The following is a 13,362-nucleotide window of genomic DNA, read 5'->3' on the forward strand; positions in this document are numbered from 1 at the left end:
TCTCATTGTGTCACACCACGCGGAACGCATCTCCATCGCTTCGGTGAAGGGGGTGAACCGCGCCATCCTTCCTTCCTCGATCGCCGTGCAAAGCTCGCTTCCAAGCTCTCACGCCGCGCGTAGGGCCCTTAGGGGCCTGGAGAACACAACCCCCTCTCCCTTGTCTCCCAGTAAGCTAAAAGCACGTACACTGAGTCAAGTACAAGTACACTGAGAAAAGAATTCTCACGCCCGAACTTCACCCCACGTGCGTCCTCCTCGGGCGTCGACGCGTTTTGGCGGGGCCCCAGTACTGGCCGGGCCGACGCCGCGTTACCGCCAGACACGGTACGCGTCCCCGCCCCTAGCCCCGCCCTCGGCGGCCGAGAGCCAGCTCGATGAGCGACAACAAGAAGGCCGCCCGCTCGCATGGCCTCCGGGGCGGGCTGCCTCGCGTGGACTGCCTTGGCGTCCTCTCCGCCGACGAGGGCACCGCACTGCTCCCCTCCTCTCGGTCCTCCCTCTATGGCCGGCTACAGCTCGGTTGGCGGGCGCGCCTCTCTGCGTCCGGTCCGGCGGTCGGCGACTTTGTCGTCGGCTCGCTCATTTTCCTCATGTCCCGCGGCTGGTGAGAAAAGATAGATTGGACGAGAGGCTCTGCGTGCACACAGCCCTTCGAGCGCATCCACTGCGCGTGCTCTTGCAGTTACGTTTGGGGGCGCGTAGGTCGGACGCGATCGCGATCTACGGCCTCGGGCTCGCCTCGACTTGGTGCCGTCCAGAGGACATGCCCATGACACATCCCCAAACGACCCTCAGGCTTCGGGCTCGGCTCGACCTGGTACTGCGGCGACTACACCGGCAAACCCTGCGCTGGCTCGGCTCCCTCGCCGAGGTGGGCCGTGTACTCGCTGCTGATGGTGCCGCTGACCGGACTGCTCAAGCACCTCGCGGAGAGCCACACCGAGCGGGCAGAGGCGCGCGGTCAGGCGCCGGCGCGTTCAGCAGCGTTGATCCCGAGCATTGCAAACTACATCTGCGGATGGGGCTTTGCCAACGCGGCGGTGCGTCCCACCTTCGTTCGCCGCTTGCGTCAATCACGATCACGCCGGTGTGATTCTTCTCAGGTCGCCCTCCTCGACGAGCTCCAGCTATCCGAGCACTGCCGCGCCGCGCCCCGCCGCTGCCTCGGCCTCAATGTGGGATACGCGTGTGGCTGGACCGGCGTGGCCGCGGTCCTCGGAAAGCTGCCGTCAAGCCGGAATGCGAGAGGTGGCTTTTTTCAAACGGGTGGATCTTCCCAACCGTAGGCGCTCATCTCAGTCGTCAAACCATACGTGCGCGAGATCGAGTGTGGCAGCGGCGCGGTGGCCGACCGTCGCGAGCGGCTGTGAGGAGGGCTGAGCCGCGTCTATTCACGGGGCTGAGCACTGAGCAGGTGGTGGACTGGTGCGAGGACTATTGTGAGGACAGTACGCCATGCCGGTGACGGGCGGGAAGGGACATGGCTGGAATTTGGCTGCCGTCAATAGGACATGCTCGCGATGCTGGTGCGAGGGCTGACGATCATCGTGATGACGCTGTGGACCAAGGTGATGAGCTGTATCCTACTTGATCGTACACACCCCTCAGCATTCAACAGCCTTGGCGGTTCGGTGCCAAGGTGGGTGCCGAGTACGTCTACATCGACGCGTCGGGCCAGGCCTCCCTCACGATCGCGGCGTTGTACGCCGGCTTCACGCTCTTCGCAGGGTCGCTAATTACGACCAAGCTGGCGCACATCGAGCTGGCGCCGCCGCCGGAGTGAGGAGCGAAGGGCTGTCGTCGGGTGGTGTATAGACGGCGAGATGTTCCATGAGTGGTAGGCGCTTACCCCATCAGAAGGGCAGGCGAGAGGGCTCAGCGCCGTGCTGGTCGAGGCGAGCAACCTGACGCAGACGATGCTGTCTTGGGTCTCGGGCTGCGCGGTGATCGACTGGGTGTGCGCCGCGCTCCCAGTCTTCTACTCGGATCCGCTGCCCGCGAACATGGCGGCCGTCGGAGGGCTCACCGTCCTCTTCACCATCCTGTGCATCGTGTGGCTCATCGCCTCGGGTGAGAGGTCCGCGAGGAGACTCGGAGACTACTGCCGGCCGTTGATTCGTTCTCGCTCATGGGTGGACCGATGAGCAGGTATGCCGTCGAGAAGGACGCGGACCGTGCCGCCGTCGAAAGGTACTTTATCACCAACGCCATGGCCTTTTTCGTGGGGTGAGCCTCGTGAGAGAGTAGGGTGTAGCTCGAGCACGAGGGTCGGCCATACAGGAGCGCTACACTGCTCACTTCGCTCGCAAGCCCGGGAGCAGGTGGTTTTTCTGGCTGCTTGGCAAGCAGTGCATCGTCGCCGCGCTGACTGCAATCTCCTCATTGCAGAGCGGGCTGAGCGACGCGGCGCTGGTGCTGCGGACGCCCCGCCGCCGCTCGCGGCCGCGCGGTGGATGCTCAACACCTTGCGGTACGAATACTGTAGGTCTTGCTCGTTTTGCAGCCACTCGGCTCGCTGGTGCTGCTCCAGGCGTGCTTCCTCCTCATCGATGCCTACAAGGGCCTCGCCGGCATCTCGCGCGAGACGGTGCTGCTCGATGCGCCCTCGGGCGAGAACGACGCCTTTGCCGACCCGGACGACCGTGTCGAGGAGATGAAGAGCGCGGAGCCGGAGTGAGGAACAAGGGCGAGCGTGGCAGTCAGAGGTCAGTTAGTCGTAGAGCCGTGGGTTTCCAGTACAAATTTAGGGGGGGGGGGGGGACGAAGGCGACACAGTCAGGGGGTGTCTTCAAAGCAATTGGAGTGCAGTCGGTAACCTGAAAGAAAGAAAGAAAGCATCCCAAGGGAGGGATGGGAGGACGTCGGTAACCTCACGCCCCGCCCATGCAAATTCTTTCGCGCCCTCTTCGCCGAGTCCTGGGCCCTGGCCTGCGGCACACACTCGCACATTGTCGATGTCCTTCATGTTCGGCGTCAGAGCCGCCCGGCTCTCGCTGCGATGCCCAACCGGTCCAGCGAGCCGCCCGTCTTCGATGGGCCACAGCCTGCGGTGTTACTCGTCCCGCCCGTCTCGGTTCGGCAACAAGAAAAGAACGCAGGAAAGCTCAGCCGGCCGTGGCGAGCGGCGGTGGTGGCGCCCACTCCCTCCTTGCGCCGCAGGTGCTGGAGCAGGAGCCCGAAGCGGCGCGCGGCGGCGACTGGGTCTCCCAGTCTCAGGTCAAGGAGGCGCCGCCGACGGCAGCCGGGGCGCCCGCCACGTTCCCGTCGTACGAACAGAGGCAGCAGCAGGCGGGTTCGCAGTACGAGAGCCTCTCCGACGGCGTGGTGGCGCACATGCGGCGCGTGTACGCCACGCTCGCGACCGGCATCGGCATCTCGGCCGCCGCGTCGGTCACCGCCATGGCCACGCCCCTCGGGCTCGTGCACCCTCTCATCCCTGGGCTGGGCGCGATGGTGCCCCTGCTCGGCCTGATGTACACCTCGAAGCACACGCACTCGCAGACGCTGCGCGCCGGCCTCGCCGCCCGCTTGCCTGCCTCTCCGCCTGGCAAGCGCCTCTCTCCACCCCGGCGCTCTCTGCACAGGCCTGTTTGCAGCCTTCACCGGCCTCTCTGGCTGGGCGATGGCGCCGCTCCTCCTCGTGGCGCTCAAGGTGTCTCCGGCCATCGTGCCGCAGGCGCCGCCCCTCGCCGCCCCTCGCCGCCCCTCGCCGCCCCTCGCCGCCCCTCGCCGCCCCTCGCCCTCGAGCTCGCGGCGTCGCCTCTGCGCATGAGCTCGCCCTCGCCCTCCCCGCGCCCCTCCCCACGCCCCTCCTCCAAACCCAGGAGCTGGCTGCTACTGCCCCTCGCCCAAGCCCCTCCCCAGCCCCTCCGCCCCTCCCCAGGCCCTCGCCATCACGACCGGCCTCTTCGGCACGATGACGGCGCTCTCGCTCTTCGCCAAGCCGGGCTCCATGCTGCGGCTCGGCGAGAGACCGCAGCCTGAGATCGGCCCGAGATCGCGGCCCGAGATGGCAGCTTCGATGGAGCCGGCACATGCCGCCGAGAGGCGGTCTGCAACCCATGCGCCTCTCCCGCCCCCCCTCCTCGCCTGCAGGCGTCCCTCTCGGCGCCGGGATGCTCATGCTGCTCGGATGCGGCGCACACCACTCGCCCGATAGCTCGCCGCACTTGCCGGCCACGTCTCGGCTGCACCGCCGCCCCGCCCCCCGCCGCGTAGGCGTCGCGGGGATGTTCGTGCCGGTCACGTCGGCGTGGTACCCGCTCCTCCACTCGATCAACCTCTACGGCGGGCTGGGCACACTCCGCGCCCTCTGCTGCCGGCCGCGCGTGCGGGCTCTCTCTGCTCACGCCTCTCGCCGTCCTCAGGGATCTTCACGCTCTACATCGCCTACGACACCCAAAACATGATCAACGAGTGCGCGGGGAGGGGGGGGGGAGGCACCCGCCACCCCATCACCTCTCCACAGGGGCTGGCCTACGCCGCGCAGGTACGAGATGGGGGAGGACGACCACCTGAAGCACGCCGTCGACCTCTTCATCAATTTCAAGGCGCGGAGACGGCCGAGAGACTGCCGAGAGAGGCAGCCGAGAGGCAGCAGCTGAGACGCGGACGGGAGAGGCAGCTGAGAGACGGCCGAGATGAGGGCGAGATGCGGACGAGGAATCCGCGAGCCCTCCCCGTGGCCACCCGCCAGGTCATCTTCCAGCGCGTGCTCTTGTTGCTGATGGGCCGCTCCGACGACTAGCGCCCGCGTGCCACACACACCGCCCTTGGGCCCTCGCTCACCGGGAGAGCGAGCGGCTCCACCCCCACATCTCCCCGAGGCGGTGCGCGCGGCTCGTCAGCCTGGTTGCAGGTTGGTGGCAGAAGAGAGGCGGATGGCGTGGTGAGACCGCGCACGTGCCGCGCAACCAGCGAGGGTCGGCGAGGGCGGGAGGGCTAGAGCCGGAGGCGGTGACTTAGGTATAAAGGGACCACAAAGAGCTGTGTGTGTACACAAGACCTGAGACGACGCGAAGACAGGGCGACTTGTCACGCTCGCGGGGGCACGACACTCGACACATACAGCGCGCTCAGGACCTGTTGGTGCACGCCAACCGTGAACCACCGCCCAGCCAGTCCGGACAAGGCGCAAAAACAGGCATTAGCGCCTCTCGCGTGGGCACTGACGGCACTGGCGCTGGTGTACAGACTGTATAGACTACACACACGTCAAAAATATGAGCAGCAGGAGCCAGTTTGGCCCCCCGCGGCCCTCCGCACCGCGCCTGGCGCCCAGCCGCTGCACGCACTGCGGGCGCGGAGGTCGACTATCGCCTCTCGGAGAGGCGAGCAGCGCGGCGCGAGCCGGCAAAGCGGCGCGGATCCGTCCTTGTCCACCACGAGGACTTGCCTCAGCCGCTCAGAAGTGGCCTGCAAGCGTGCGGCCGGCGCTGGTGAGCGTGAGGGATGGCAGAAACTCCCTCTCGCTGCAGTGGCGGGCAGGCGGGCGAGAGGCACCTCTCGGAGAGGCGAGCAGCGCGGCGCGAGCCGGCAAAGCGGCGCGGATCCATCCTTGTCCACCACGAGGACTTGCCTCAGCCGCTCAGAAGTGGCCTGCAAGCGTACGGCCGGCGCTGGTGAGCGTGAGGGATGGCAGAAAACTCCCTTTTGCCCGTTTTGCCCCTTGTCAGCTGACCTTTCCAGCGATGTGTGGCGAAGAACCGACCACGCCGCGCATGGGTGTGTTCATACTGGTGGACAACACCACCTAACCGCGGCTATTTGAGTCGCCGCGCCCCCAGAGCCGCGGAAGCCTGGCGCAGCGACGGCGCTGCGGCACTGCGGCGTCGCGGCCGCAGCGCGTGAGGCGCGGCGCGTCAAGTCGCCTTCAACCGCTCCGGTCCGCTGCCGCAGGGCCCAGGGATGGCGCTGAGACGCTCGGGTGCGACATGAAGGCCTTAGGGCGCGCGCTCAAGCCGCCGGCCGCGCGCAGCGATTTAGAGCTGTCCGTGGGTGGTTCGCGGTGGCGTGCAACAGGTCTCAGCGGTGGCGCCGCGCGCGCACGCACGGACCGGCCCGCACGACCACGTCCACGAGCATCGACGCCGTAACCACAGCGCACGGAGTAGCTACTCAACCAGGCTAAAACCGCCTGAAACTGGCTCTCTATATAGGAACTGGTTTGCCGTTCGGGTAACACTCTGTTTATAAGTGTAACGCAACACACACACGCCAGTGTTATACGGGACATAAAGTACTACACACACAACCTCGCAGCGAGTGCCCCTGGCGCCTGGGGCAGCTGCGCGACTCCTGGATCCTCGCTGCGAGTGCTGGTGAGATTGGCCAAGCTGAGGAGCGCCTCGACGTCGTGTTCGCCAACAAAGCAGCCGTATTGCGCCACCCAAAAATGCCGAGTACAGTAGCATCCGAGCTGTGGCGCCAACTTTGACAGGATGTGCGGCGAGGGTTTCTGCCAAGGCTAATCATGAACCCTGCGCGCGCCAGCGCAACACCCCTGATCCCTAGACCTCGCCGCGTGCCCGCGTCCCACGTGGCCTCTTTTCTCACCTCGAGTAGCGGCCGAGCACCGCCGCGAGACCAGAGAGGGGTAGAGCGACCAGAGAGTGCCAGAGCGACGGCTCGGTCTCGTGCGCCTGGCGTGGGCAGGTCAGTGCTTGTGAGCGTTGTGCTTGTTTGCAGGTGAGTCGCTTCCACTTCGGTGGTTGGGGTGGGCGCGCCTCGAGCAGTTGCCGCAGCGCCAACAGTTCCGTCTCTCTCCTCTCGAGTTCCTCACGCAGATACGCGACCTCATCGCCGCAGGAGCCGGCTGCTCCGTCCGCTCCGAAGAATCTATCCGCAGCTATCGCGCCGAGGAAGGATCCAAGAACCGCGACGGCCAGCGCAAAGGACACCGCTCTGCCGGGCTGGCTGCCCACTGCAGCGGCAGCGCACCGCGCGAGGGGGTACGAACATGGCTCGTCATCGTCCACGAGCGACTCCGCCTACGTGTCGAGGTGGGTGTGGAGAGCTCGAGGTCAGACTCGTGCGCATCGGATCGGGGGACGGGCGGGGACGCGAGCCTCGGACTCTAGGAAGGATTGCGCTGACGTGAGCCAGAGTGGCTCCTCCACCCCCGGCGCGGCGGCGTGGGCGGCTGCGGCTGCGCCAGCAGCGGGCGGAGTCTCGTCGATCTCACTGAAGGGCTCGCCGCACTCGGAGTCGTCAGACTCCGGCTTTGAGGCTGCGGCAGCCGAGTCGCGAAGCAGCTGTAGCGCCCTCTCCTCGTCTGCTGTGAGGCCGATGGCGGGGTCACCCCCGACACGTAGCCCACGTGGTGGAGGCGGCGGAGGTGGTGGTGGCGGCGGCGGTGGCGGCGGCGGTGGCGGGGGTGGCGGTGGCGGGGGTGGCGGCGGCGGCGGAGACACGGACAGCCACTTTGGCTGGGTCGAAGGCTGTGTTGCAGGCGGCGGCGGAGACTTCGGTAAAGAGAGCCTCGGCTGAGACGAGTGCCTGCGGTTCTCCTGATCCACGCAAGCGTCGTCCTGATCCACGCAAGCGTCGTCCGCGTCCGCGCGGCCAATTGAAGCGGCGACGGGCATTTTTGCCGCGTTGCCGTTGATAAGATCTGCTCACAGGGGTGGTTGACGGGTTGAGGGTTGAGGCCCCCCCTCAACCATCTGGTTGACGGTTGAGACCCCCCGTCAACCCTTTAGTTGGGGGTTGAGGCCTCCGGGGCGTATTCACAGGCTCGCGCGTGATCACAAGATTGGAACAGCCCTGCCGCCAAAAAAATCGCTTCGCCTGCGGCGCGCTCTTGCGGTCCTCGTACCTTGAGCGCAATCCATAAGTAGGAGACGCTCACTGTCGCCATTCAGGCGCCTGATCCTTCAGCAAAGCGATGGCCTACCAGGTACGAGTTCAGATGCGCGCCCGGCAGAAGACGCTTGTGCTGCCGCATGCAGTGGAATGCGCACAGAGAACGGACGGCAAGAGAAGGCAAGGGAAGGAAGATAAACGGCTGGTGAAGCTCAGCTCACGGCGTAGTATTGCGGTCACTAACCATTCACGGCAAGAGTCACGGTGAATGCTGCCGCATAAAAGCAACAGAGTCGCGGTTGGCGCGATGGTCTTGTCGCGGTTATATAACGACTTGACGTTGCACACGGCCATAGACGCAGTATCTGTTTGGCGAGCCTCAAGCAGCGAAAGCAGGCGCGAGAAATTAATGTCAATCCTGAGATCTCAATTTTGGCGCTAGTTTCGTTTTCTGCATTCTGGTACATCATGACGACTTGGGTCTCATGTAGCTCTCGACGGCTCTTCGACGGCTCTTTCTGGTTGGATCAGACAGTGCTATCAGTCAACAACACAATGCCGAGAGCAGGGCGGCCTTCGAGCAGGGCGGCCTTCGAGGCAACTAAGTTCCTGCTGCATTTTTCATCGTACAACTTGATGGCGGGCGGACGTGTCGAGCATGGAAGGCGGCCATTGCTCAAACCTGTTCGAGTTGGCCTCCGGGAACAAGGGTGCGTGGCCGGCGCGGTCTGTTTCACGTGCAATAAGGGCAACGCCATCAAAATCGCGAACATGGGCCGACATGCCTCCGACATTTCTCAGGGCTCGGACGGAAGCTCTGCAGACAGCCAGACCGCTCTGCGCGGTCGGACCGACTTTTTCAGACTTTGCTATCCTGGATACTTGAGGGTATGTGCTGCTAGATCTCACTGAGCTGAGCTCGTATCTGGCTTTGGTAAGCAGTTTTGAGTTCGGTAATGTCTCCGGAGACGGAGGGCCGCGTCCGCGGACGACCATGACGTCGGCCGCAGGTCGGCCGGGACAGAGAATGTGTGTTCAGACCTTTGCGCGGGGGGTGTGAACAGCCATTCCGCGTGGTTGAGGGGTTGAAGGGGTCTGTCAACCACTTGGTTGAGGGTTGAGGCCTCTGTCAACCACGTGGTTGACAGTTGAGGCAATCGGCCTCAACCACCGCTCTGAGTAGAATAAGAGGGCGCGAGGAGAAGAGAATTTTACAACAAAACTCCCTCGCACAACACTGGGCACGGGACTGGCGAAGAGAATTTTACAAGGGGAGAAGAGAATAGGAGAAGAGAAAAATGCATGCAGAAGATCTCGACGGTGGCGGGGCCACGGCCGAGGAAGCATAAGAGGGGAAGGGCGGGCCCCGCAACCGTCGCATGACCATCGGAAAGCGAACAGGAGGGAGGATCGAGGGGAGGGAGGAGCCCCTTCGGAATGGGGGTAGGGAGGCCGCGCGGTGGCCGGTGCGGGGGGTTCCAACAATCCAAGCGGCGATGTCGGGTGGGAGTGGGCGTCGTCTTCGCGTCTTGTCTATTCGCTTCGAGTAGAGGGGGCGTTCCGCCGCTAGGGCCGGGGAGCTTCCTTTTCGTTTCTCTTTAACTGGCCAGCTACGCTGCGAGATCAGAATTGGCGAGAGACTGCGACCTGACTGCGACGAGAGATAGGGCGGAGAGGCAGACGACGGCCGCGAGCAAAAACCCGCTCACTCACCCAGTGCGTTCACATGCGCGTTCACGCCTCTCTCACACGATAAAACTACGTTAATGGATTAACGCGAGCGTGGTCGCGGAGGGCGAGGGTCGGAGGGCGACGGCACGGGGGTGGCATATGTCTCGTCGTAGCATATATGATTATCATATGAGTCGTCGTCCTCCTTTCCGGTTATTATTCGCTAGCTTAGCGCCGCACGACCCGGCGACACACGCTCCTCCCGCGCGGGTATCCACGGTCCGGGCCCCCCGCATATGGCCACCGACTGGGAGGCTCCGCGCCTGGACTCCGGCGCGGGCGTGGCAGGCGCGGGGGAGGGGGGTGTCACATGTTACATAATGTAGGACCCGCTTCGCTACGCGCATGTACACAAGAGAGCTGCTCTCCGGCTGCACCGCATCTAGTACCACTTTCACTCAAGGTCTCAAGCGAACCTCTCGCGCCATCTAGCTTAGCGGCCGGGGTGCGGAGCTGCGGACAGCGCACACGAACGCGCCGCACGCTCTCATCATCCATTCATCCCGCCACCAAATGACGACTCGCTATCCACCGGTTCGCGGAGGTCCGCACCGATTGTCATAGCGAGGCGAGCAGACACTCCATCACAGCGTTGACACCGCCCGCGTTGATCACGTATTCGAACCCTTGACGTTCAAGCACAGCCTTTGCGAAAGCTGCGCGGCGGCCGGAATCGCAAAAGACGACCACGGGCAGCTTTGGCCGCGGAAGCAGCGCGGTAGCGCGCGCCTCGAGGTCGGCCGCGTCATCAAGCGAAACTTCGCACCTGTTCATGCCGTCATCCGTAAGGAAGCTGTTCGTTGCTTCCAAAGAGGGATGCCACGACCCGCACCAAATCGAGGGGAGGGGGAGCGTCAGGGCGGCGCGCTCCCCGGCAGAGCGCACCTACAGGGCAATGTGATGAGGCGTGACAAGCGCCTGAGCACGCCAGAGCGCATCTCCAGCGGAGCTCACATCGAGCAGGCTAGCGCCGTAGGCCATCAGAGCCTTTGACAGCTCCGCTCTCGTCACTGGCAGAGAGAGGACCGGCGCTACCGCGGGTGCAAGCTCAGCACAGGGCGTCGCCGCCGCCTCAATCGCCTCCTTCGCCTCGGCTGCAGACGTGTCGGAGCAAGAGAGGAGTGAACAGCTGCCGGAGGATTCTCGCTCCGCTCCGGGCGCCACTGCCGCCGCTTCATCCACCACCTTCGCTGCACCGGCCGAGCTTCTGGGGTCAGTGATGGAGCTGTGCGCGGTGACGCGCGCTGACCCACTCTCGGCCCTGGCGACCGCCCGAGCCAAACGCGGGGAGGCGATGCTTCCAGGGGCTGCAACCGACTCGCTGCGCTCTGGCGCGCCCGCCCCCCCCGCCATCACCTCGCCCTCTGTGCCACCGCCCTTTGCCTTTCCTGACTCGCCCGCCTTCGCCGCCTGGACCCCCGCGAGGGAGGCCGCCTGCCGCTCGGTGGCATCCAGATGCAGGCCGACGTTTGCCTGCTCCGCCGCCCCTCCCCCTTCAGTCAGCTGCGAGGAGGGGTTGCTGGTCCACCCGCCGCCGCTCCTAGCCTCCACTGCCCCGATGCTGTCTCTCCGGCGGAGAGGGCTCTCCTCTCCCTCAGAAGAGAGAGATGAGAGCGTCGAGAGCGATGAGAGCGACGAGGCGTGCGAAGCCACTCGTGGCACAGACGCCAGCGGCTCCAACGCCGCCAGCTCATCTGCAGCTTCTCCCTCCGCCTCTACCACCGCCACCGCCACATCAGCCGCTCCATCGCCTGACGATCTAGCCGCAACTGTTGCCACCACCGCAGTTGCTGCCGCTCTCTCTGCCTCCCCCTCCGCCTCGGCCGACTCGGCCGCCTCCGCCTCGGCCGCCTCTGCTGCCGCCTCCGCATCTTCCATCTCCGCCGCATCTGCCACCGCCACGGCCTCCGCCAATGTGCCATCAGCTACCATGCCCTCTCGAGCTGCGGTGGACGCCACCGCGTCATCGTCAGGTGCCTTGACGACTTCGGGTGGTGCCTCTTTCGGTACATCATCTGCCTCGCATTCGGTTTCGCCGCATGGCGGGGTCGAGGCGACGTGCGGGGCATCGGTCTCGCTTGTGTCCGCCGCCGCGCGTTCCCTGACGTCCGTCGCCGGCAGCAGCCTCGCTCTACTTTGCGCGGCAAAGCTCCTCAGCATGGAGGAGCGATCCTCGAGGACCCTCCGCTTGGCGTCCTCAATCTCGGCCTGCCGCGCGGGGTCCCCATCGTACACCTGGAGAAGGGGTTGGGCGGAGCAGTCAGACCATGAGACAGGGAGGGTTGCCGAGCTACAAGAGCAGTGGCGGGCTAGCCCCACGAGGGGCTGTGTCTTGCAGCGGCCTCTTGCCACACACCTCCGCCAGCGTCTCGGCTGCCTCCGTGACCTCGTCGTATGTCGCATCATCCGAGAGGCCCAAAGTCCTGTAGGCCAATACGGCCGATTGCTCTCCGCCTGATCCTTGGCCCGGCCTGCCAAAGGCACCCGCGCCTCCGCCTCCACCAGCCTGCTCGAGGGCCTCCATGGCAGCCAGGTCCGCCTGCCGGGGAGGAGCGGACGCTGTCAGACTTGATCGGCGCGTGGCACTCCGCAGCCCTATGCTGGGCATGTGCGACATATGCTCTTTGGCGGTGGACAAGGACCAGGAGGGGGAGGTGGACGCGCCTCGGCGGCAAGCTCCGCCTCGTCGAGGAGGAGGGAGTCGTAACTGCTGCTCTCCTCATCCAGCGCGCGCGGCGTGTCCGGCCCCGCCGCCACGGCCCCCTTGCCGTCTGGCACCCTTGGCGCTCGCGGCTGGCGCGCGCGGGCAAGCGCAGCCTCATTCTTTGTTTGGTGGTCTACTTCCTCACCCGGATGGGTTCCCACACCGCCCGGACGGGGCCTGAACTTGGCCAGCAGCCCCAGCTTGAACAACCCCCTTCGTCGCGCCGTGGGCCGCTCGTTTTGCTGCCCGGCCTCTTTTGCCATTTTGGGACGCTCACGGTCTCACCGTCGCAAGGATTCAGTTTGGTGTTTGGGGCGGCCAAGGCTGAGTGATCTTCTTGAGCACTTGAGCACTTGATAGGGTCGATTCGTGATCTTCTTGTGATCTGTGATCTGTAAGGGTCCGCCCGCAGGCGCATTTTGTATACCGAGGCGGTGCCCGGTGCCGAACCTGTCGGACCTTAAGACAGCATTGATTGTAGATCCCTGCCTGGGCGAGGGTGATGGAGAGGGAGGGCGGTCTGTCGGCGCGCTAAATAAATAAACCGTACGTAACCCGCCGGGGCGGGCCGGATCCACGCGCTGTCGGACCGCCCCAAGGCCAGAGTGTCTTGTCTTGTGGTTCTGTGTGTCGCTCCTGTATGACCGTCGTCACCGCCCGTCTTGCGAGCCTCAACCCATATCGCTTGGCCTGTTTGTTACCCATGCATGTTTCCGGGGAAACCAAAAAGGCAACGAGGGGGTGGTCCCCAGCACTTTTGGTTTCCGGAACTTCCAGGGAAACCAGAGGGTGTTTGGTGCTCCATTCTGGCAACTCTCGAGTTTCCCTGAGTCTGAGAGCTGGTCTGGGGCAAAATCTGAGGCGAAACCGAGGAAGCAGGCAAAATACTTGAGCACTTGAGCACTGGATAGGGTCGGTTCCGCATGGTACGGGACCCCTCGATCGTCTCGCCCACCCTCACTGGTGTGTTCATTGGGGGGGGTCATAACAAACACGGTAGGGCAAGTGGGGGCGAGGCGCACTCCCATCTCTCCTGTGTACGGGTGGGTTCTGTCCCTATAGTCTCGGAGGGGGGCTTGAAGCTAAGAATATTTTATTCTGGGGCCCTACAGTCATAAGCC

The 13,362-nt window shown here is 64.7% G+C and overlaps 3 protein-coding genes across 3 annotated transcripts; 1 reads left to right on the forward strand and 2 right to left on the reverse strand.

The window, feature by feature from the left end:
- The first annotated feature begins 2,924 nt into the window (after positions 1 to 2,924).
- EMIHUDRAFT_352039 (hypothetical protein) lies at positions 2,925 to 5,003 on the forward strand. Its single transcript, XM_005787785.1, has 9 exons — positions 2,925 to 3,101; positions 3,163 to 3,517; positions 3,588 to 3,679; positions 3,887 to 3,968; positions 4,099 to 4,140; positions 4,222 to 4,299; positions 4,371 to 4,419; positions 4,493 to 4,553; positions 4,700 to 5,003. Exons 1-9 carry the CDS (start codon positions 2,958 to 2,960, stop codon positions 4,748 to 4,750), a joined length of 954 nt encoding a protein of 317 aa, XP_005787842.1. The 5' UTR covers positions 2,925 to 2,957; the 3' UTR covers positions 4,751 to 5,003.
- Positions 5,004 to 6,554: 1,551 nt separating this feature from the next.
- Positions 6,555 to 7,589, reverse strand: EMIHUDRAFT_201489 (hypothetical protein; the record flags this gene model as incomplete). The annotated part of the gene is made up of 4 exons (XM_005787786.1): positions 6,555 to 6,644; positions 6,798 to 6,992; positions 7,122 to 7,271; positions 7,416 to 7,589. 4 exons carry the CDS (start codon positions 7,587 to 7,589, stop codon positions 6,555 to 6,557), a joined length of 609 nt encoding a protein of 202 aa, XP_005787843.1.
- A 2,254-nt stretch (positions 7,590 to 9,843) lies between these two features.
- On the reverse strand, positions 9,844 to 12,279 carry EMIHUDRAFT_449207 (hypothetical protein). Its single transcript, XM_005787787.1, has 8 exons — positions 12,202 to 12,279; positions 11,894 to 12,076; positions 11,548 to 11,745; positions 10,894 to 11,040; positions 10,723 to 10,744; positions 10,492 to 10,631; positions 10,370 to 10,422; positions 9,844 to 10,303 (listed from the first exon to the last, which is right to left on the reverse strand). Exons 2-8 carry the CDS (start codon positions 12,059 to 12,061, stop codon positions 10,096 to 10,098), a joined length of 936 nt encoding a protein of 311 aa, XP_005787844.1. The 5' UTR covers positions 12,062 to 12,076; positions 12,202 to 12,279; the 3' UTR covers positions 9,844 to 10,095.
- Positions 12,280 to 13,362: the final 1,083 nt, after the last annotated feature.

Source organism: Emiliania huxleyi (assembly GCF_000372725.1).
Source record: "Emiliania huxleyi CCMP1516 chromosome Unknown EMIHUscaffold_14, whole genome shotgun sequence".
NCBI classification, from domain to species: Eukaryota; Haptophyta; order Isochrysidales; family Noelaerhabdaceae; genus Emiliania; species Emiliania huxleyi.